The 24,107-nt window shown below is 40.7% G+C and overlaps 1 protein-coding gene across 1 annotated transcript; it reads left to right on the plus strand.

Moving 5' to 3' along the window:
* The first annotated feature begins 892 nt into the window (after window positions 1–892).
* HVA22F (HVA22-like protein F) lies at window positions 893–3,205 on the plus strand. Its single transcript, XM_086663875.1, has 5 exons — window positions 893–1,108; window positions 1,988–2,014; window positions 2,293–2,415; window positions 2,606–2,852; window positions 2,990–3,205. The coding sequence occupies exons 1-5, from the start codon at window positions 1,062–1,064 to the stop codon at window positions 3,014–3,016; spliced, it is 471 nt and encodes a 156-aa protein (XP_086520001.1). The 5' UTR covers window positions 893–1,061; the 3' UTR covers window positions 3,017–3,205.
* The last annotated feature ends 20,902 nt before the right edge of the window (window positions 3,206–24,107 follow it).

A 24,107-nucleotide genomic window follows, 5' to 3' on the forward strand; every position in this document is an offset into this window, starting at 1 on the left:
AAAATTTATTTTATTTAAATTTTTATTTAGGTTTATGAACAGAATTTTATTTTAGATAAATTTTTATTAAGATCTTTATTTGTTATCTTTAAATTCTAACCCCTTGGTCTATCCTGTTATAATTTCATTTATACGAATTTGAATAAATAATACTGATTTTAATATATAATAAAGTTGATGTGTATTTTATGTAGTTTAAGGGTTAAAGTGAACTTTTACAAAAATTTACATTTCTATTCTTGTGCGAAGCAAAATTCCCATTCCTGGTCAAACCAAACATCAAACTACGAGAACGTGATTCCCAGGAATCACATTGCATTCTCACAGTCCATTCCCGCGCAACAAATAGGGAGATGCTAGAGAGCCCAAATTTTTTGGGCATTTTAGTGCCCAGCTGATGTGGAATCACTAAAAGACAAGGTTTTTTCAAAGTTTGACTACGGTGGGGACCGCTTTTATTTCTAAATGAGGAAATATGTCACCCTCTAAGTACCAATTTCTAAGTCACTCTATCATTTCCCCAACAAATATGGCCTTGCTAAGAATTGCCTATAGCGACATTACCTATAACATGTTTGGATAAGCTATTCAATTTCCAAATCACGTTGGACGCTAAACAAAAAACAATTCCCAAATATATATATATGAATAATAAATGACATCCATCACTTTCCACAAAAAAAAAGTGCCATCCACTTGAAATTTGTCTTTAATAACTTAACAAATCCTGAGAAGTACAGAGTCATCATCACCCACGCAACATCCATTCAAAATCATGTTAAGGCTTGTGGATGTATTTCTTGTCGGTAAAGAAAAGAAGACTTTGGCATCTCCATGAGATATACTTTTCTTTTATGATTATACATCCTCCATTTCTTTACTTACAAAACCATACTTATATATATTTGTTTCTCTCTCCATTTATTTTCATAATTGTACAAATTCATTGTGTTTCAAAGAAAACTAGGGTTTCTAAATTTGTGACAAAAGAACTAGGGTTCCTGTTGATTTGATCAAGAAATTAGTTTAACACTCAGATCAAGAGTTCCTTCGTAAGCATCATGGGTTTTATTGGATCCATTGCGAGACATCTTGATACTCTAGTTGGGTAATGTTATCACTTCAATATTTATTCTTTTTTTTTTCCTTTCCATGTGAATTTGTTTTCCATTAGATCGATAAATTGATAGAAATTAGTATATTTAGGTCTAGACTATCATGACATGGGATTTTAGTTAAATTAACTAGTATTTATGGACAATATATGTGAGCATATAGATAAAGCATTATGAGAATGTTCTTCACAATGTCAACATCAACGCTAGCAACTCGAATAGTCAGATATAGAGAGTTTTTTCACAAGATCAAATTTATATATATATTTATGTATATCATGCATGCATGAAATGCTGCTAGCTGGCCCGAAAATGAGGCAGACCACAACGTTAAAGTTGATGTGGAGGATTCAAGGTGTTTCTCTCTCCACATGACATGTGTTATGCTTGTGGTCATTCAACTAATCAACTCAAAACCTATTCGCAATGAATAGAGAGGACCTAGACATTATATGCTTAGTTGATAGATACCCCTTCTCCCTTGTGGGGCTATTCTCCGACGAACTTTCACGTGTGGCATATTTCAGCCTAACATGTGTTTTTTTTTTGGGCGACATGGAGCTCGTGTGGCTTTAAAACCAATCACGTGCTCCCCTAGCTCTGATACCGTCTTAAATTTGTAGTCATCCAACATAGAACTAATTGACAATGAGTGGAGAGGACCTAGACATTACATATTTCGTTGCTGGATACCTCTCCTCCCATGTGAGACTATTCTCACACCCTGACCAATGAGAGTAGACTAGATCAGCATACGGCTGTGATCGGCCCTTATTTTCGGCCGAGTAGTATTTTTGAAAAAATAATTTATTGAAGAGCATTATAGCATTATATTGTTCAATTCTAATACCACTTGTGTGTTTGTGAACCAGGCCAGGAGTTATGCTTCTTTTTCCTTTGTAAGTTCATCTTCCTCCCTCTGTTTGTGTATATATGTATATGTCATATATATGTGTGTGTGTGTTTGTTCAAATAGATATATTTCTACCTTAATTCTCAGTTCTCACAGGTGTGAATAATTAGGAAAACCAACAGCAACATATAATGATTTTCTCAAATGCAAATAAATAGACCGAGTTTTTTGTTAAAATAGTTAAATAAGAAGTTCGTGATTACTTTTTATCAAAAATCTGTATTTTCCCTGTCGAGTAATAAGTTTAATCTATTAAATTACCAGATATGCATCGATGCGAGCTATCGAGAGTCCTTCAACCCTGGATGATCAACAATGGCTAACATACTGGATCTTATACTCATTTATCACACTCTTTGAGCTCTCTTTCTGGAAATTCCTTGCGTGGTAATAATAATAAAAATGAACTTGATCATTTCATATAATATATATATATATATATATACATGCAACTAATTTTAATGCCATGCTTGTCCGACAGGATCCTATATATATATATATATATATATATATATATATATATATATATATTATATATGTACATGCAACTAATTTTAATGGCATGCTTGTCCGACAGGATCCCTTTTTGGCCATTCATGAAGCTAGTATTTTGTTTATGGTTGGTGTTACCACTTTTCAATGGAGCAGCTTATATTTATGAAAATTTCGCCCGAAAGTACGTAAAGATTGGTTTTCATGTGAACCCTAATTACCCCGATGGACAAAGGAAAGTCCTTCAGATGATGAGTCTCGACGCAAGGAAATTAGTTGAGCGTTATATAGAAAAGTATGGGCAAGAATCCTTCGAACGAGTTGTGAAAGCGGTAAAATATTTGCAAAATTAATCTACATCATTTTTGCTTCAAATGAATCTTTTATCCTATGTACATATTATATTTGACATATTTTTAAATATTCTGAGATAGTAGATCTTACGAAAGTGGCCTCTTCATGATTGTAGGCGGAAAAAGAAGCAAGGAAGCGATAAACAGAGCAAGAAAATCAATGAAGGATGTCATCTACTTTGGAAATATGAGTATTTGAGATATCCTGTGTGCCTAGGAATTTGTGGGCAGATTGTAGAGGAAAAAAATGTTCTTGGAATTAAATATACCACACTACAAAATTGTGTAAATGTATATAGAAAAAAGAAATAAAAGACAAATTATATTTAAAATCTTGTTTAAGGATAAACCAAACCATTTTGGTGTGAGAGTTTGTCACGTGGCAGAGTATATTATGATTATTCTCACGAGAAAATTGGGTCAAGATTCAAAAGTTGGCCCTTTAAAAACAGGGTCGGCTCTGATTTTTGGTGGCCCGAAGTGAGATGGGAAAATGATGCCTCTTGTATTAGCAGCAAATTCAAAGTTCACTTTAGGACATCATGAACCTAGGCCCGACCCTGAGCTCATTCTATTGATTCTGTGAAGAAACTAAACATCTTTTTCATCATTCAAAAATTCATATATAACATAAAAACCTTCAATTTAATCCTGCTCAATTAATCGCAATAGTTAGCCACTGATATGGGTGCACCTTTTTTGTTATGCTAAAATGGGACCAGACTAGCAGAGGATATTTGGACGATTCGACCTTTAGTTTTCCAAACCACTTAGCTTAGGCATTAAAGTTTTAGAGTTTCATTCAATGACTGAAGTACCCTAGCCGAGAGAGCCGCCTCCGCCATTATCAGGAAGTCGCCGCCACCACTGAGGGATTGCCATTATTGTACAAAGTGGATAGAAATACTAAATAATCTCTCTCGTGTACTTGTCTCCGTACCACCACCACCGCCACGGACCACAAGACCAAAAACACCACCTGTGCTAGCCACCGCACCACACCTCCACCACAAACCGCTAAAAACTCACCACCACCACCTGTAACCACAACCCTCTTCGTCACCACCACACCACCACCACCCACCACCCACCACCATTAAACATCACCACGGAACCCTCCACCACACCACCATCAAGAAATCCTAAAATCCTGTCGCACCACCACCACCATCGCATCAACACCACCACCATCGCATCAACACCACCACCATCATACCATCACCGTCACCAACACCACCACAAAACCTATACCACCACCACCCCACCATCACGAAACCCACCACCAGATCTTACCGTAAGCCCCAATCGCACCACTACCACCACTTCAATCACGTGACACCGGTAGATTCGAATCACTCCACCACTACTAGATCTATGTATGGTTAAATCACACCATCACGACCAGATTAAAAACGAAATAGAGATAGAAAGAGGGGAAGAAAGGGATGAATCCCTCGCCGGAAATTGGAGAGACGGAGAATGGGATCGCTAACTAGAGAAGAGAGAAAGGAGCTGATAGAGAGAGAGGGGCGGCGCCACCCCCCTGAAAAATCGCTCCGCCACAGAGAAGTTATATATTCGTAAAATTTTAAGTAGATACATATCTACTTAAAATTTATACTTTTTGTACGGATACTAAAAAAAAATGTTGAGATGTTAATGTGGAATGCGTTAAGAGATACATAAACAAGGAGTACTTGTTAAAATCATACACGTGTCAAAACTCAAACTTGAAATTTTGGTGGGCCCCATTTGTTGAAAAAGAACCAAAAGCACAAGGACCATGCATCTTGAAAGGGCGTGTATTTATGTGCTGGGGGGAGTTGAAAATATTTAATTGGTACAAATCTTTTTTTTTTTTTTGAGTACAAGCCAAACTTTCATTAATAAGTGATAACGATCACGAAGTTACATTGTACATAATTCTTATTTCTCTCCTCAACTTCATAAGAGTTACATAAGATAAGTACATAGTACTTTCAAATGTAAAGTGCCTCATGAAGGGACGGAAATTGACATGACACAGACGCAAAAAAAGATCCTAAAGGTCGACAAAAAAGATCCTGAAGATCGAGAATTAAAGACCCTAAAGGTCGAGAATGAAAAGACCCTAAAGGTCGACGAATATTGAAAAACTAAAACAAGCACCGCCGCTTTCACCGAAAACCACCATCGTCGCCGGAAAACCTCCACTGTCGCCGGAGAACCGCCACCATCGCCGGAAAACCGCCACTATCGCAACCCACTGTCCACCATAAACGCCATAACAACACCCCCATATACACGACTGCCATGAACATCACCACCATCATCCCCGAGAACCACCAATCCTCATCCCAACACCGTTCCTAATCACCCCTCCACCAGATCCGTCCACTATCCCACCATAATACCATAACACCACCACCATAAACACCACCACCATGAACACCACCACCGTGACATCACCACCATCATCCCAGACCATCTCCAATCCTCATCCCAACACCGCCTCTAATCACCCGCACACCAGATCCGTCCACTATCCTGCCACTAAACCCGCAACCACCACCATGACAGCAACCCTAAACACCACCATAAAACCACCGCCACCCCAACCAGATCATTCCAAACTCAAATCTCATCACCACAAAACCATAAAACAATAAAAGAGAGAAAGAGGGAAAATAGAGGAAAGGGTTGAACAAACAGAGACTAATTAACGAAGAAACTTTGAAGGAGAAATCAGATTTAGAGGAGAAGTGAGAAATAGAAGAAGAAATGAACTCAAGTAACCGTTTATGAGGAGGCGCCGCCCATACGCCGGAAATCGCTCAGCCACACTCCCGGTGGCTTCTCTGATTTTATCTTTATTGAATGTTTGATTTTAATTGGTACAAATTTTTATAGACGCGCTCATCATATGTGGCCCCAAAAATTTGGTGGCCCAAGGGGACTTTAGCATGGAGAGGAAATAAGATGCAGGTCCATTTGTCAAGAAAATAATTTCTGGATATATTTTTTATTTTTTTATTTTCCTACTTTATCCTTAGAGGTACATTCAACATGAAACTTTATATTTTCTGACTAAGAAGAAATAAGGCGAAGGTCCTTTTATTTTCCTCTCTATATTTTCTTCACCATCCCTCTTTCTCTCTAAGGTTTGCAGAAGTCTTATTTCTACTCTCTCTAAAATTTGATCAACAAATCAATGAGCTAATTACTAATGGGGTGTAGGAACAGGTCTTAAGGATTCGACATCAAAATTACATGAAGTATTTCTTGACCAAATCAGGTTTTTTTCCTTGAACAGATTTGGATTTTTTTTTCTCAAACAAAGCAGGAGGTTCTGTAATATATCTCTATTATAAATTTCAGTTTTAAGACATTAAAGTGTTAGCTTATTTCGATACGTACAGTACATAATTTTTAGTGTGTTAGGATAATAATGATATTGGGAAAATCTATTCTAATAAATTTCTTCATCTGGTTAATATGCTCTCTTCTTAATTTTATCTTGTTTTTCTTTCTACATTTCTTCATCTTACAGATCTTTTATTGTTGGATCTAGATTTTTATGTACTCGATCAATCTAACAAATTTTTAGATTTGAAAGCTTGAAGACGAAACTATTTTTTCTCTTTTTGTGTGTATGAGGATGATGATGATATCGGGAAGGACTGTGTATTTTTTTTAGGAAATGGTTAATTGGGTTAAAAATTACTCATAATAATAAAAGAAAAAGTTAGAAGTTTTTTCATTAACTTTTAGTTCCCAAAATATTATTGGTAATGATACATAAAATTTAAAATAATATTTGTTATTAGAGCATCTCCAATGCGAAACCCAAAAAAATCTCTAATTGAGGTATTTGTCATGTCTTTGGTGAAAAAGACAACCGAAGATCTGTTCTATGTCGTCTAAGGGAGGGGGGAATCTTCGACGGACTATTGGCGGAGATACCAAAACCTTATGGTGCAAGTCCCTGACCTTGATCACAAGCTTGCTCATGTGGCTCTGAAGAGAGGTATCATACAGGATGATGCCATCCGCGAAATCTAAAACGATGAACCACGTAATCTCGGGGAATTTATAGAGAAAGTCCAGCGCATCATAAGAAGAGAGGAGAACTACAGAAAAATGAAGGAGGTGGCCAAAGTACCTTACCAGAACGACCTATACCTTAAAAGAAGGAACTGGAAGAAACCAGACTCGTCAAAGAACGAGACCAAAGCAGAAGTGGGAGGTCTGGGTACGCTTCTTATACCCCCTTGACTCGGAAAAGGGAGAAGGTCTTACAGATCCTTGTCAAAATGGACATGATAGCTTTCGGGCCCAGTGACATGATAGCTTGGTGTGCCTTCCACAGAGGGTACGGTCACAAAACCGACAGTTATCAGTACCTCAAGAATCTGATAGAAGAGCTCGTGAGAAAGAAAGAGCTCTACAAATACATCAAGCATGAATATCAGTCTCATGATACAAAGTAAAGAAGTCCTCCGGGAAAGGAGGAGTCAGGTTCGGACTCGACACGAACACCCACTCCACCTTGTGCAAGATGACTGCTGATGTCAAAAAATGGCCTTCCGTTATATCAACATGAAAAGGAAGTTGATGCATCACAACCTCCATTATGATCGAATATTCCGTCTAGATGATCGATATTCCTTCGATTCCCGCTCTTTCTCTTAGAAACCTGGGAGGGAACCTGCAAAAAGAAAGAAAACGACTCCGACGCTCAAGACAGTCAGATTGCTCTTTGCAGTAAAAGAATGACTACTAATCGATCATTTTGGGTGTGGGGTCTGTTAGACTTGCTTAGCTTACCTTGAAGAAGGTGATATGAGACCTTTTTATAGGCCGAATTAGGGTTTCCCTTCGTAGTTATCTTGTATCTAGGATAACTAGAAATATCCTAAGTTCAAGGATATTTCGTAGATATCCTGCCGAGGTGATAGATCTTCAAGGAGATATTTCCCCCTTTAAGACTCTTGAAGCCCAAGCTTGCTTAAACACTTCCCGATCTGTAACCGACTAAGATCTCAAAAGATATTAAGGATCAAGTCGGTAGGTCAGTGCGCTTCTGCCTCCCTAGTTATGGGCGTAAGGCATCGATCGAATCTACGCGGACCCCCTTCATTCCTTTAGAGACCCCAGGGTTGATCTGTTCATGCTGAGGGCGTTACAGGGCTGGTTCCCTCTAGGCGACCTCCCAGTTAGGGGAGTATGTAGTGGATCGTCAAGGATTCAGCTGTGCTGTTGCCTTAAGCCGGGTTGACCCAATGGACTTCAAGTTTGATCTTGACTCTTCAGACGTTAGTCAACGTCTGGACATTTTATGCATCATCAATGACTAAGAAGGAATTGGGACCCGAAGAAAACGAAGGAGTGATAGGAAACATCAACACCATAGCTGGGGGCCCGACCCTTAGTGGAGATACAGAAGGCGCTAGACACAAATACGCCAATGAGGCAAAACGCCGTCTGCCTTGTTTATGAAGCCCGCAGCAGAAACTCCATCTCTAATATTAACAAATGAAGATCTAATAGGAGTAATCACACCACATACTAACCCACTGGTGATAACGGCTGTAATAGCCAGTTGGAACGTCAGTCGGATCCTGGTCGAAACAGGCAGCTCGACCAAAGTCATGAGTAGAGCATGCTTCCAAAAACTCGGGGTAAGTTCTTAATACTTAAAACCTTACAAATCTTATCTAACAGGTTTCGGAGATAACCAAGTCCCAATCGATGGTATCATATCGCTACCTATGGCGATCGGAGACGGGATAGCGAACATGGTGATAATGCTAAATTTTACCATAATTGAAAAGCTTACGTACGCTTACAATGTCAACCTATGGAGAAACATCCTAAGCGAATCAGGGGCCGTCGTCTCCATCAACCAGTTGATGATGAAATTCTCGATCCCGAGAACAAACTTGGCAGGAACGGTGACAACAAATCGGGAAGTAGCCCGAAAATTCCCGATTCTAGAGCTAAAACGTGTGGAAGCTCTGGAAAACGAATCTGAATTCTCATTAAAGACTGTTCTAACAAGACAACCCCGACAAACAAAAGCCTCAAAGGCTCAGTTACTAAAGTCAGCTCCATCATAAGGAATACCACTTAACTCAGATCAGCACCGGAACATGAAGCTCGGGAAATTAAATACACAAAGAATGACCAAGCTTTAGAAACAATTCTGGTCGAGGTATATCTACTACCTTCTAGATTTATTTATTTAAATTACTTAACGTCTACAACTTTAGAGTACTTCTACTCCTTAGTTTCTTTACTTTCGACTAAGGAGTGGCGGAACTTGTGATGATACATAAAATGGCCATCCGTTGACTGACGTCAAGATGTCAAGAATATTTCAGAAGTCCAACGAGTCAACCCGTCTCGAGGCAACAAGACCTTTAGGCCTGAAGAGATCCGCCACCTAAGCCGGGAGGTCTGCTAAATCCTCTAAGGAGCTCCAGCTTTGTTTCGCCTAAAAACATAACCAGGACTGCCCTGGGATTCCCAAGAAGTGTAGGGAGTCTATGTAAGAAAGGCCGATGCCTTACACCCTGAACATGGGAAGGAAGGAGCGCGCTGCACGCTTACCTACTTAATCTTGAATCTTCCTAAAGATCTCAGTCGGCTACATCCAAAGTGTTTAACTAACTTGGGCTTCAAGAGTCATAAAGGAGGAAATATCCCCTAAAAGATCTGTCAACTCGGCAGGATATCTACAAAGTGTCCTTGAATAGAGGAACTTCTAATTATCCTAGATACGAGATAAACTAAAAAGGAAATCCTAACTATGAACAATCGTCTGAATCCTTAAGGTGGATCAAAACCGCTTCATCCACACTATCTATCACAGTCGGTCCCAAGCACTTATAAAAGGGCACCTCATCACCTTCATCAACGTAAGCTCATTACGTTCCACGAGGATCATTCAATACTCAAACTTTAACTGCAGAGGGCAATCTGACTGTCTTGAGTGTCGGAGAGGTTAAACTTTTTCCAGGTTTGCCCTCAGGTTTCTAGGAACGAGGAGCGGGAATCAAAGAAGGAGTATCGTTCATCCAGACGGAGTATCATTCAATCGGACGATCCAACATCAAGGTCTCAATTCCCTAACTGATAAGCAAAGGTGACATTTTTCGACATTAGCTCATTTAATAGGAAAAAGTTAACGATACATAAAATGGTCACCCGTTGACTATCGTTAATAAGTCAGGAAAATACCAAAAATCCAACGGGTCAACCATTATCAAGGTAACTCGATCGCTGAGTCCGAAGAGGTTAGTCACTTAAGCCCAGAATGGAGAGGTCGGCAAGGTCATCTTGGGAGCTCCAACCTTGTCTTACCTCAAGAACAACCAGGACTGCCCAGGGATTCGCGAGAAGAGCATGGGGGATAACGTAAGCAAGGGTGATGCCTTAAGTCCTGAACATGGGAGGGTAGATACGCACCACACACTTACCGACTCAATCCCGAATCTTCCCAAGGATCTAAGTCAGCCAAGATCTTAAGTAACTTGGGATGCAAGAGTCTCGAAGGAGGAAACATCTCTTAAAAGAGGTATAGTCTTCCACCTTAGAGGTCAAAGCTCGAGGCACGCTGAACAATTAAAAAAACGTCTCCTAAAATATCTATTAACTCAGAAGGATATCTACCAAGGATCCTTGAACATAGGAACTTCTAAATATCCAAGATACGAGATAAACACGAAGAGGAAACCCTAAATCTCCAAATTACCGAAGAGTAGTCTTCATCTCGAACGGTGGATCTCAACTGCCTCAATCCCACAGTCTACATAGTCGGCCTAAAGAAAGCTATAAAAGAGCACCAAATCACCTCGAAAAAGGTAACTTCACTACATTGATTCTTAAAGGACATGTCCTTTCAGTCTGAAGAAGAATTCCTTCTGAAGGAGTGTCCTTCGACCAAGATAATGTGCTCAATTTGTCGAATAGGATGACGATGACACTATCCAGTAAAGAGTTTACTCACCCAAGACGACGAGGTTAAGGGCAGAGCCCTAGTTTGCTTAACTTCAAAGAAATGAGGTCTTGGAATCATATAACTCAAACAAGGACCGTTTTCCTTGAATAATATGGCAAAATCAGAATTATCCTATTAAGAAGTTTTAAAACTTACTTTACAATTTGTGAGGGTAAGAATTCGCAGGTCAAGAAGTCAACGAAGACCGAGTCTTTGATCGGAAGTCGAACCTCCACCTGTTACTAATTTTGCAGGCACCGACGACGTCTTTGGGCTTAATCTGTGACAAAAGAGACAACAACGCACGTGACCGTAAGATCTTAGGGGACACCGGGATGGTGCCGACCTAAGGAGCCTCCAACGGTCAAGTCAGTAAACTTGGCAAATAGTAAACAAGAACTGTAAACCAAAGTTGGAGCTATGGAGTTAGATATGCTGATTGAGCGAGTCGGTCGTTGGGAGAAAAGGTGATACAGCCAAGTGTATGCCTGCCTTAGTTCTCTGGTCGTCGAGCGAATTAAAGAGCCTGCACCCCTTAGTCGTGTGGTGAGAAAAATGATCAATCGTCTCCCTTGAACAATTGGTCGTTAGGAGAGAGAAAGATGACGAGCCTTCTTTGAATAGGTGATCGTAAGGAGAGAGAATGATCAATTGTCTTCCTTGAGCAGGTGATCGTTAGGAGAGATAATGGTCACCCGTCTTCCTTGAGCAGGTGATCGTTATGAGAGAGAATGATCACCCGTCTCCCTTGAGCAGATGATGGTTGACTGCCAGTGGTTTGGATGATCGATAGGAGACAGAAAATAAGTGGTTAGTTGATTGCGAGTGAATTTGGAAGTCGGTTGTTATTATCCGTAGTTGGATGCCTTAGTCCATTATCAGTTGATCCTTATATAGAGTTATGTGGTCAATTGTCCGTTTTGGTCAACCGTCACCTAGTGGTGAGCTGTTGCCTTGACTGTGGTAACGCTTGAGCTAGTACCATTAATATGGATATTGTTACCCCTTAACAGATATATTCGGGATATTGTCATCTTAAATGACGGTAACGCCTCCCCAACGGATATACGAACGGAGGTCAGCTGAGGAGGAGAGGACATACCTCTTCTGTCCAGAGCTGGATGTACTTCCGTATTTTGGTTTACCGAGGGGGTGGGGATGGACGTCTTTATCCAGAGCTGGATGTACTTCCGTCCTTTGGTCTACTGGTGAGGACGAACCTCTTTATCTAGAGCTGGACGTACTCCCGTACTTTAACACTGCTCCGGGATTCCTGAAGATAAATGGGTCGGCCCATTGGTCATTAAATTATGGGCTTGGTCACCGCGTAACCCCATCAATCGTGAATTTCTGGGGCGCCCCTGGTAGCGTATTTTTGTCCTACAATTTGTCCCCTACTCTCTAAGTCGACGGAGTGCGGAGGGTTAGAGAGTAGTTTTTCAGAGTCGCAGAGACTAATTCAGAATTTGGTCTTGTTACATACGTAACTTGGTACGTGTCCCCTGGGGACGTCGTAGCGAGAAATGTCTGCGGAGGCTTAGAGAGTAGTTTTTCAGAGTCGCAGAGACTGATTCAGAATTTGGTCTTGTTACATTCGTAACTTAGTACGTGTCCCGTGGGCACGTCGTAGCGAGAAATGTCGCTTTTAGTTGTCTGAGGTGCTTGGAGATGAATAATACTACATCAGATTGAGCTGTCGCTTTTGTAAATTTTCTTGAGCACTCTTGGTTACCGACGGTCGGTTGCAGATTAGTGGCCAACAAGTTGTGACAATTCATTAGTAATAATACATTCGTTGAAATGTAATGGCAAAAATGAATCATTTGACCAACATTCGTGCGTTGGAAAGAAATTATTCGATCATTTTCAATTTGAAAAAATAATTTCACAAAATTTGATGGGCTTTATTGGTCAAGAACGGTTGACTAAGTCAATCGGCATGGGTAGACTAGGATTAATTAAAGTGTATTATGTACCGTAGTAAATTAATTTACCAGTTGAGCCGGTCAACTGTTCATTACATATGGTTTGGTCAATTGCGTTAACATAAATGACGTTTGGTCGCCACGTGCACACAAGAGAACTCTAAACAAGTGACTTGGTCAACTGTGTGTGACTTGTCTATTACTACGTGCACAAAAGGAATCTAAAAGCAGGTGACTTGGTCAACTGTGCATGGCTTATCTATCACCATATGTACATAGGAAAACTCAAAGCAAGTGACTTGGTCAACTGTGCATGACTTGTCTATTACTACATGCACATAAGGAAATTAAAAACAGGTGACTTGGTTAACTGTGCATGACATATCTATTACCACATGCACATAGGAGAATTCAAAGCAAGTGACTTGTGCATGATTTATTAATGCTTGGTTACCACATGCATATTGAAAAATGTTTACATATATATTTTTAATTTATGGTTCCCTCTTTTTATATATATATATATATGGGTTATTTCCCTAATGACCCCCTACTTTGTGACCAGCTTCCCGCGTGGCCCCCTACTTTACGAGAAATACCCATATGGCCCCCTTCCGTTATAACACCGTCACTCTCTCTCCTCCATCATATTTTCTCTCTCTGCCAACTCACGCCACATCACCTATTAAGCCACCTCATCACCTTCTCCGGCAAAGGTCGCCGGCCGGTCAATTTCCCGGCCCGCGACCTTCAAACTAAAAAAAAAAAAAAAAATTTTTTTTTTTTCTCTCTCTCTTCCTCTCTCTCTCTCTCTAAAATTACTCCGGCGAAGGGAGACCTTCGCCGGAGTGGTCTGTTCCTTGAAGAACAGACCGAGATCTGTTCTTGAAGAACAGATCTCGGTCTGTTCTTCAAGGAACAGACCGAGTCTGTTCAGTGAAGAACAGATCTCGGTCTGTTCTTCAAGGAACAGACCGAGTCTGTTCAGTGAAGAACAGATCTCGGTCTGTTCTTCACTGAACAGACCGAGTCTGTTCTTGAAGAACAGACCCGGGTCTGTTCTTCAAGGAACAGACCAAGGTCTGTTCTTCAAAGAACAGATCGATCTGTTCTTCACTGAACAGACCGATCTGTTCTTTGAAGAACAGACCTTGGTCTGTTCCTTGAAGAACAGACCCGGGTCTGTTCTTCAAGAACAGACTCGGTCTGTTCCTTGAAGAACAGACCGAGATCTGTTCTTCACGAACAGATCTCGGTCTGTTCTTCAAGGAACAGACCACTCCGGCGAAGGTCTCCCTTCGCCGGAGTAATTTTAGAGAGAGAGAGAGGAAAAAAAAAAAAAAATTTTTTTTTTTTTTTTTCAGTTTGAAGGTCGCCGGCCGGAAAATTGGCCGGCCGGCGACCTTTGCCGGAGAAGGTGATGAGGTGGCGTAATAGGTGATGTGGCATGAGTTGGCAGAGAGAGAAAACATGATGGAGGAGAGAGAGTGACGGTGTTATAACGGAAGGGGGCCATATGGGTATTTCTCGTAAAGTAGGGGGCCACGCGGGAAGCTGGTCACAAAGTAGGGGGCCATTAGGGAAATAACCCTATATATATATATATATATATATATATATATATATATATATATATGTGTGTGTGTGTAAAATGAGGAGCTTCATACCTGGGTGATTTTCGGGTCGTTTGACGACGATGATCGTTTAACGGGACGGTGATGCGACGTTGGACGAACCAATGCAGTGAGCACCCCTGACCGTTCCTTTATAATTAGTTTTGACAAGGTACTTTTACTCTGGTCTGATTGCCTGAGCGTCATACTCTGGGTGTTGAGGTCCGTCATTTATTCTTCTTGGACAAATACAATGTGAACGATCACTCTGAGTGGATCAGCATGGTTGTCCCTCTTTTTTCAACGGACTCTTTCATAAGCGTTTATTCTTCTTTCTTTCTTATCGGGATGAGGCATACTCGTGAAAAAGTGTTACCAGTTGAAGCAAGGCATCGATAGTCTTTCCTTAAATATTTTAATGAGGCAGGCTCATGGGATAGGAATTCAAAGCAAGGCATTGCCAGGTGATCCTATGTAAAGATTTTAATGAGGCGGGCTCATGAGGTAAGACTACCGATCGAGGCAAGGTATCTGCCTGTAGTCCGGACCTAAATTTTTAATGGGGCAGATCCAGAGCTCCTGGCGAGGCAGGCCTAGTGCTCTTGGCGAGGCACGTTGTGTCGTGGGGTTGTTAGTCAAGGCGAGGCTTATATGCCGAGTGCAATTGACGTGAGGTAGGACTACTGATCAAGGCAGGGTGTCTGTCCTGTAGTCTTGGCCTAAATTTTTGATGAGGCAGATCTGGAGCTCTTGGCGAGGCGGGCCTAGTGCTTTTGGCGACGCACGTTGTGACGTGGAGTTGTTAGCCAAGGCAAGGCTTATACGCCGAGTGCACTTGACGTGAGGTAGGACTATCGATCAAGGCAGGGTGTCTGCCGTGTAGTCTTGACCTAAATTTTTGATGAGGCAGATCCAGAGCTCCTAGCGAGGCGGACCTAGTGCTCTTGGCGAGGCACATGCAGGGCTGTCAATCAAGGTAAGGCTTATACGCCGGGTGCACTTGACACAGACTTAATGGTAACTACTCAAATCGAGGCGGGATTGTAGAGTAGTGCTATTGACTGAGGCATGGCTTAAAAGCCGAGTGCTTATCGATCATAGACTTTTAAGGAAGCCTGCTGTAATCAAGGAAGGCTTGCAAAGCAAGGCTACAGATCAAGGCAAGGCTTACACGTCGAGTGCTTTTGATCGTAGACTTTTAATGAGGCGGAGCTGGTGCGCCGATCGAGACACGGGCAAGCTTATCGTTCAAGGTAAGTTGAGTTTGCCGAGTGCTTTTGATGTGAACTTAGCTTTTCTGCCGGGGTGGAGCTCCGTCGATGACTCCCTCACATCTATAAGGGTAAGGGTATTACCCTTTATAGATAATTTATATTGTTTGCCTCTTTTATCCATAAGGGTAAGGGTATTACCCTTTATAGATAGTTTATATTATACCTGCATTATGTTTGGCATGCCAAAGCTTGGATTGTTTTGGCGCAGTGTGGCTTGCCTTGTTCGAATACTCGAGTCGGTGTATGTCGAGTGTCATGAAGCGTTTGAAATCCTTGGAGGATGACTGTCCACTTCTCCTTTAAAGTCTATCACTCCAACAAGATATATACAAAGTATCCTTAAACTTAGGAACTTTCACTTATCAAAGATCCGGGATAGACTCGAAGAGAAACCCTAGATACACAAAAGAGGTAACTTCCCTTATGGTTTGACGGCCACCGCCTCACCACCGTCACTAATCACAGTCGGTTTAACTTCGCCCTTGTCAAAGCGGTTAAAGTTGTCAGACATCTTACATCTCCTTCATCATGAACGATCGTTGGACGAGCATGGGCTGAACCAGATGAACGAAAACCATAGTCCTCAGTTGCAAGGGAGGGACAAACAAAAAAGAATCTATCCTTATAAACCTTCGGGATGTTCGGAGTAGAGAAAAATGGACTAACCAAGAAGAAAAATAATGCCAGCACCGGTCGCTGGACTTAACGGAAAAAACCTTATCAAAAGCATACAAACTCGCATTCTCACCATGATGAATACAGAGGAAGTAAAACGCCATGATAGTCATAACGGCGTTGGAACTCATCTGGAAGAGTTGCAGTCCATGATGGTTCAACAGGTTAACAAGAAAAGGAGGGAAAGTAACCACGAACCCCAGATTAAAGAAGACCTCGTACACACCGACACGAAGATCATCAGTAAGGTAGATTTTGTCATCAGACGAGGGAAGAAGGAGCTCGACAGTGGCTGGACTCGCATGGTCATTTCGAAGAACGTCAAGATCCCCTTGAGTTATTTAACTTGAGAAGCGGTGCTGGCCGGCAAAATCAAGAGCAGGAGAGGAAGTTGTCATTTTTTTTTAAAGAGACAGAAAAGAAGAAGATCACAATTCAAGAAAAGAGGAACTGACTAGACGAAGAAAATAGAGAAGAAGATATGAGCAAATACGGAGGCTTAAATATACCCAGCTTGAGGATTCAAGCTAACGTACACCGGGCCAGTAAGATAAGGACGCGTGGCGGTCATCAGTTGGCATAGAGATACCCTAACTTCCCCTAGATCACCGATCAAGGACGTCAATAATTCGCGTTACTCGGTAAACGACGGAACAATTAAAGAGTTTTGGAAAGAACACTCATCCCTCACTCACATAGGACCACGCGTCCACCATAGTTGTTGTACACAGCAATCCAGAAGATCAACGCTGAAAGTGCGTGATCAGAGGATCAAATCTATGACATCACCAAATCACGCATGGAAAAGAAATCAATTACTTGCGCAGAAGACGAAACGTGTCATAGAAAAGTAAACCACGCGTCAAGACAAAAGCACAGCTGGGATGTGATGTGACACGAAAATGTCACATTTGGAGGGTCTAATGTAGGGATTTACACCCTTCTACTAGTGTTTATAGCGGAAATATGACATCTAATGTCTACACTAGTATTCCCAGGATCACATGCAAAACTAGTAGTTAATCTAATGGAGATAGTAGATTACCTTAATCGCTTTTCTCTCGAACTAGTTGAATTGATTGAAGAAGACCAAGAGCTTCAAGTGTAGCTCCTCTACTTGGGACACGAGCAATCAATTTGATCTCCCACCTTGTTGTATAGCTAGCACACCAATGGTGGTTGGAAAGAAGAACACCTTCTTCTTTGACTAGATTGATAGTAATGGGAATTAGCTCACTTTCTCCTCTCTACTTGATGTGGTAGAGTAAGAAAGCTTAGAGAGAAATTCCACACCTTATTCTCTTCCCTAAGAGTGTTTATATAGAACCCTAATAAGAATCCACCTCCTTTTAGGTTTCCTAAAACACCCTTTAGAATAAGATTTAGGGAAATAGTCGAAAATAGCAACTATTGGTATTTTCTCAATTCCCTAAGGAGATGACGTCCAAACCCAGCCAAAATTGTCAGATTTAATGTTCATAACATAAGGAAACGTCCCTCCAAAAATCAGCCCAATCCGAGGCTTAAAAGTGCCCGAATCGGCCTAGGCCCAAAAACCCTGTTTTTGGCCTTTTGTACTATCTTTGCCTAATTCCTTTTTAGGCCTATGAGATATGTTTATGGGACACTCCCATGATTATATCTCACTCCCACTAGTCATATCCTAGATCAATTTGTCACTCTTATGTGTAACCCATTGTAGGATCCGATCGAAGTTAGCCGCGAATTACTTCGTAATTCGACGATCGTAGTTGGTCTCTAGCTACAACTCTACGATCCCTAAATCAATCGGACTTGATGATCTTCCACATCAATTATCCTATCCGACAAATTGTTCGCATTGTCACCTTGGTCGAAGGACATCTCCTTCAACTCCTTCAGACTCCCACTTGGACTTAGAACAAGTGCAATGCCTCGATTCCCGTGTCAATTTAGTATCCCATCTGATACGTCACGTCATTCAGACTTTCTTGATATCCGAGTACAACTGTAAAAGACAAACGATTAACTTTTAATCCGTTTGAGCGCGGCCACGCATTTTCAGTTGGTACTCATCAAGTGGCCTTGAGACACTTTGTACCTAATGTGATTAGGGTGACACAATCTATTCTTGCGCTCCCACTTAACTTCATGTCTATCCTGTCCTTCCCAGTATCCGTCTTTATAACCTCCTTTTACGGCGCGGCGTTTGACGGAACCAAAGTCGGACATTCCTTTCATAAGATGAGTGGAGCACTCATGTTTTGAGGAATCTCTCCAATTGTCTTTATGAGAAGTATTGACGTTCATCACGAGTGATGTACTTCTCATTTGAGGGTTATCCAGTGTATAAACCTTTTACACACCCACGTAGTCGAATAGAATATACTATTCCTATAGCCCATGAAACTGCGCTATCCCATCGACTCCCGTGCTAGTCTTCGTGAGTCATTGTTGTCCATGCAATGACCTGGACCAGGGTTTTTGATAATAAATATTCCAAGTTCACTTAATAGGGTTTCATTCATCAGATCACGTATCTGTCAAACCTATTCGGAACGTTTTATTATCGATGGACTGTCGTTTAAATACTAAACCAAATTTAGACGACTGGTGAAATAACTCTTATTATTTCTGATAACGAGAGTTGTAAATCTGAGCCTCTTCCGTAAAACTCCTTTTACCCACTCAATTTTACTTTGTCGAGGTTTAAAATTATACCTCATGCCTTAGACTGTGTATGAATCTCATACTATGTCTTAGGTGACAGTTTAGTTTGACTACCGTGGTAGTCGGTTTTAAACTTTGCTTATTATCAATTAATTTGAAGATTGCTAACTTCAACCTTGATAATATCTAGTAATTTTTACTAGAGTTAAGGCTTTTAATTCTTTGTGTAGTATTTGCAACAGTTTCCGGCTTAAACACTTTTAGCCTACTTTCCTTCCATGTCTGAAAGTTTGCTACGATGACATGTTCAATTTTTGTACTACTTCATCCTTTAGCCTTCTAGGATGTACTAAGTAGTGTTTCGATTTTCCAATCCGAATTCGGATGTTTAAATGCTAATCATGTCTAACATGATTGACTTTGTGTTTTCGAACATAAATGTCTCTCTCATGCGTGCTAGCTCATCGGTGTCTTTTCAGACTCCGAGTTTTGCAACGCCCTCTGTCATGAGTTTTTGGGTCGAAATCTTTTAGACTTTCCGAGTCTTAGATTTTCTGTTTCGGATCTCAAGCATCTCAGCGTACTGAGTCTCTCTAATCCTATCATCCTTTTGATCTATGCTTATAGATCTTCAGATGCCCAAAATGGCATTTTATCCTTTTGTGTGTGGTCTTTTATTGAGTCAGTTCGTTACTGTTATACAACACCTTATGTCGTACTCAATCTTTTGTATGTACTCTGCATACGGACCCGGAAGGTTTGTTTACTCCCACTTACCTTCTTGAAATTTCGTGATTCAAGATTTTCTTCATTCCTCAGGAATCAAACTTCTTTGATTGCCTTTTGAATCGAAGATTCTAACTCTTGCGTGCTTTTAATCCGTCGATAGATTTCTGAAGCATGCTTGTGGACATAACTTGATTGGAAGAATCATTATTCTTCTTGTCTCGTTTCGGGAAACATGAATGTTTCCATCCTTCTCAGTTTTCTATTTTGGAAAACCAATTTAGGTCTTCTGTTGACTTAAATTATCAAGCTTCATGTCTTGATGAGATATGGATTCCACGATGATTTTGGCTTCTAGCCAAAATCTAGAGTCAGTTTCCGTTTCTGCGCAGGTCTTTTATCTCTTCAGAAATAACCTTTATTTTCTGAGTCTATAAGATTTTAATTTGACCTTTCAGGGCTTTTGAACAACAACTTGGAGTTATCTCAACTACTTTGAGATATTCCTTTAGAGACACTTTCACTCGCTTTGAGAGTTCTCCTGCGAATGACATTCGCTTTTGTGCGTTGGGTTTACAAGATCATATCTTTAACCTTTCCTTTTCCGAGGAGCCGCAGTTTGTTGCTCTTGGTCGAATTTAATCGTCTTGTACAAGTTTTCATGATTGTTCTTCATGACTCTTCATGATTTTTCTCATGATCGAATTAAATCGACTTGTACTTTTCTCCCACTTATTCTTGTAATAATTAGTGCTTTTCTCCCAGACTACTAGGTGTGTTAATTATTAGGAGAATACTATCATGAGCAACAAACACTTTGTTCTCTTGATTGCTTGTGGAAAAAGCCCAAATTTCTTCTAAAGAAATTGCGTCAGACTTTAGCTAATCTTGTAATGCTTTTACAAGCTTAGCTGTTAGACGGACTTTCGTAAGTGTGAAAACAATCGTTTATAGAATATATCCCAAAATATTCGGAAGACTGGCTTAAACCCATCTTTGATCGAATTATGCATAGCAATGTTCGATTACTCCCACTGAATCCACCATCCCTCAGATGTGTTCCATGGAGCGAGTTGGGAAACGTTTTCTCAACTCTTTTGATGGTTATTTAGTATTTGACTCAAGTTTTCATAACTCCAATCTAATCGGATGACTTAAACTCTCTTGTCAAAATGATTCTTTTACTTCGGTTTGTACTTTGTTTGAACCTTTCAAACATTCCGACTTATACTTTATGATTTGTACGTTTCCATACTTCATGAAGTTGTCAGAGTACGTATTTGAAGTTTCTCTCGTTAGCTTCTGTAAGTAAACTTATAGGTCTGCATAACACTGTATGAGTCCTAATAGATTACCAGTCTCTATGCCTTTTGAAAAGGGTGACTTTGTCAATTTAGTCCTTAAGACCTAATTGACAATGCTGAAGTTTAATGAGTTTGAATCTCTTGATTTTAGCCATTATCAATGTTAACCTTCAGTTAATTTTAACACTGGTTTAAAACATCATATGTTTCTAGAAGAACAAAATAATCACTATTAAGTTCTAAGCTAGATCAGTGTCTAAAAGAAGACTTTGATCCCTTTCAGCATCCCTAGCATTACTGCTTCTGCTCCCTCTTGGATCTTTACTTCTTTTAGTCAAGTATGTAATTCCCTTAAGCTCCCACTGAGCCGCTCATCTGGTCTTAAATACCTGATGAAGGAATTTTACGATACTTGTTTTTAACTTTGTTAGCAAGGATACGGAACCGGAATTCATAATTTCATTCCTTTTGTCCTCCAGGTGCTAAAGGTAGTTTCCTTTTAAATGGTCTAGCCATTGTTTTAGAAACATTCACAGTAATGAGGAATACTCTTGATCATGTACTCGGCAACTGCTTTTCTTTGATCAAATGTTTGTCTCACTTGACTGATCCTTTTGCCCTTTTGAATCTCAAGATCTCTTTCTTAGATTCTTTGTACCAAATCTCAAGAACCTTTCTTAGACTGGATATTCCCGTATGTTCTGCTCAGTTTGTTTGTAACAACCTGAGTGACTCATCTAAGGTCTTTATCAATCTTTGTTCAATCGATATTGAATTAGGTGATAGATGTATTCTGTTGTCTTCCCTTATGATGACTTTCAGATTGCCTTGGAGGTCTCGTACCTCTCCATTTATGACTTCTGTAGGAATTTCTTCCTTAGTTTGTCTTAATGGTTATGCTAGCATTCATTACTCTTCCAAAGAGAATGTTATACGATTGCTTGCAAATGGCTTTTGACCTTCTCTTGTATGAGTCAACATTGGGATTGGGTATTCTAGTGACCTTCCTTTTGAATCTGAGAACTATTCTCGGATTCATTCTTCCATTCTAGGAAGTGGATCAGCACCTCCCTTAGGTGTGATTCAATGTTGAAATCGTTTGTGTCATCTTAAAACTACATAAAGAAATGGCAAAGTTTTAAAACTCGTTATTGTTTTTGAAAAACTTAGTTTTCCCACATTATTCAATAAAAATCGTCCCCGATTGAATAAGTGATTCCTAGACCCCAGTTCTTCGGAGTAAAGCGGACGAAGGCCCTACCCTTTGACTCCGTCGTTCCGGGTGAGTGAACTACTTCACTGATCATACCTTATGACTCTTGGTTGATAGATTTCATTAATGAATGACTAATCTATCCTTTTGCCTCGAGTATCCAAGACTCTCTTGCTGATCTCGTTGAGTAGAACCATTTAGACGTGTAGGCCTCTTCTATAGACCTACCCGCATTGTCCCAAGGTAGAGGAGGTACTCTGCGAAGGCCGACCCACCTTCCTCGAACAAGGGCGCAACGAGTGTCTTAATCTGGATAGGCGATTACTCAAGATTACTTTTGGGGACTTTTACGCTAGTCTGGCGTTTGTTATAGTGAACTATTTAGCCTAACTAACATCCACGACATAAAGCGTAAATAAGTAAGTAAATGCGCGCGAGAAAGTAAATCAAGCAGACATGGATCCTAGTATGGCCCCTAACCTAGAAGATCTAATCTCCTTTGGTTTTCTTCTTGTTTCGCCTTTTGGTTCGTCTTAGATCGCCATCTTTGAACCTCCATTGATTTCTCCCACTCGACTTTGAATTTCATCCTCGAGTTTCTTCAATGGACTTATAGACCCTTAAACTCTAATTACAAGACTCTAACGATTCGCAGATCGTATAAACTTGAAATTAAAATTAATTACAAAGCATGCACCCATCCGTGCTTAAAACAAGAATAAAGATATAAATCTATGGCCATACTAGTTTCCCGCATTCTCATCACATGCAATCATATAATATATCAAGGCTAAGAACTATATATGCATGATTATCTTGGGAGATACTTTTGTTGACATCACATGTCACATTACGGACCTTAAGTCTAAATTTGAAGAATTCAACTAATGGTGCGTTCCGATTTTATCTTTTATGATTTCTAAAATCAACTTTAAGAAAAACTCCGTTTTGGGCTTGAGAAAGCCCGGGTCAATTTCGGAAAAAATATTGGTTCGATTCTTAATGATTTCATAAATCAATTTAAAGAGAAATCCGTTTTGGGCCCTTGGATGACCCGGATTGATTTTGGAATTATTTGGTTGGAATCGGAAGGCAAAAACTCCCACTCGAATGATGGTCCCTTTTTGTGGTCCGAAAAGCCTCGAAAAAGCCCGGGACAAGTTCTAGACAAGTCCCGGCCCAAGCCCACAAAAGGGCTCGGACAAGGTCCGGACATAGCACGGCCCATAGGGCCGGCATGTCCTGGCCGAGGCCTATCAAGGCCTGGTCTCGTCCTGGCCGGAGCCAGGACGCTAGTCCATGTACCAGACGCGTCCTAGACGTGTCTGGTGCTGGACCGGACCAGCACTAGGTGTCTCGGACTAGTCCGAGACACCCAGAACCTCCCAGACGCGTCTCCAAGACGCGTTTGGTCGAGAGCTCTGGACGCGTCTCAGACGCGTCCAGGAAGCTACCAGTGCAGCTTCTGGTCGCGTCCTAGACGCTTCCGAGCTGCTCTGGACGCGTCTTCAGATGCTTCCATTACAGCTGGTGGTCGAGTCCTAGACTCGACCTAGACGCGTCTCCAAGACGCGTCCCAGCTGCTCTGGACGCGTCCTAGACGCGACCAGTGGCAATCTGGTTGCAGCTGCTGGACGCGTCTCCTGGACGTGTCTCAGCAGCTGCTCTGGACGCGTCCAGTGGACGCGACCAGCAGCTTCCTGGCCGGACACTAGGGTTTCTAAAACCCTAGTTTCCAAAATTTTTTTTTTTTTTTTTTTTTGTTGTGGAAATCTTATTTGCTAACTTCCAATTTTAAAACTCTTTCTAAATTTTGAAATCTTTTAGAACACTTCTAAAATTTTACTAAACTTGTAGAAACTTTTAAAATTTCC

The sequence above is a fragment of the Eschscholzia californica genome, unplaced genomic scaffold (genome assembly GCF_041429995.1).
Source record: "Eschscholzia californica isolate CP2 unplaced genomic scaffold, dmEscCali1.0.p SCAF_2, whole genome shotgun sequence".
NCBI lineage: Eukaryota > Viridiplantae > Streptophyta > Magnoliopsida > Ranunculales > Papaveraceae > Eschscholzia > Eschscholzia californica.

Excerpts from the sequence above, each read along its gene's own strand:
- HVA22F (XM_086663875.1), top strand. The coding sequence starts at position 1,062 with ATGGGTTTTATTGGATCCATTGCGAGACATCTTGATACTCTAGTTGG. Across the intron at positions 2,015-2,292 it reads GTTATGCTTCTTTTTCCTTT|ATATGCATCGATGCGAGCTA; the intron begins GTAAGTTCATCT and ends TTAAATTACCAG. Across the intron at positions 2,853-2,989 it reads TCGAACGAGTTGTGAAAGCG|GCGGAAAAAGAAGCAAGGAA; the intron begins GTAAAATATTTG and ends TCATGATTGTAG.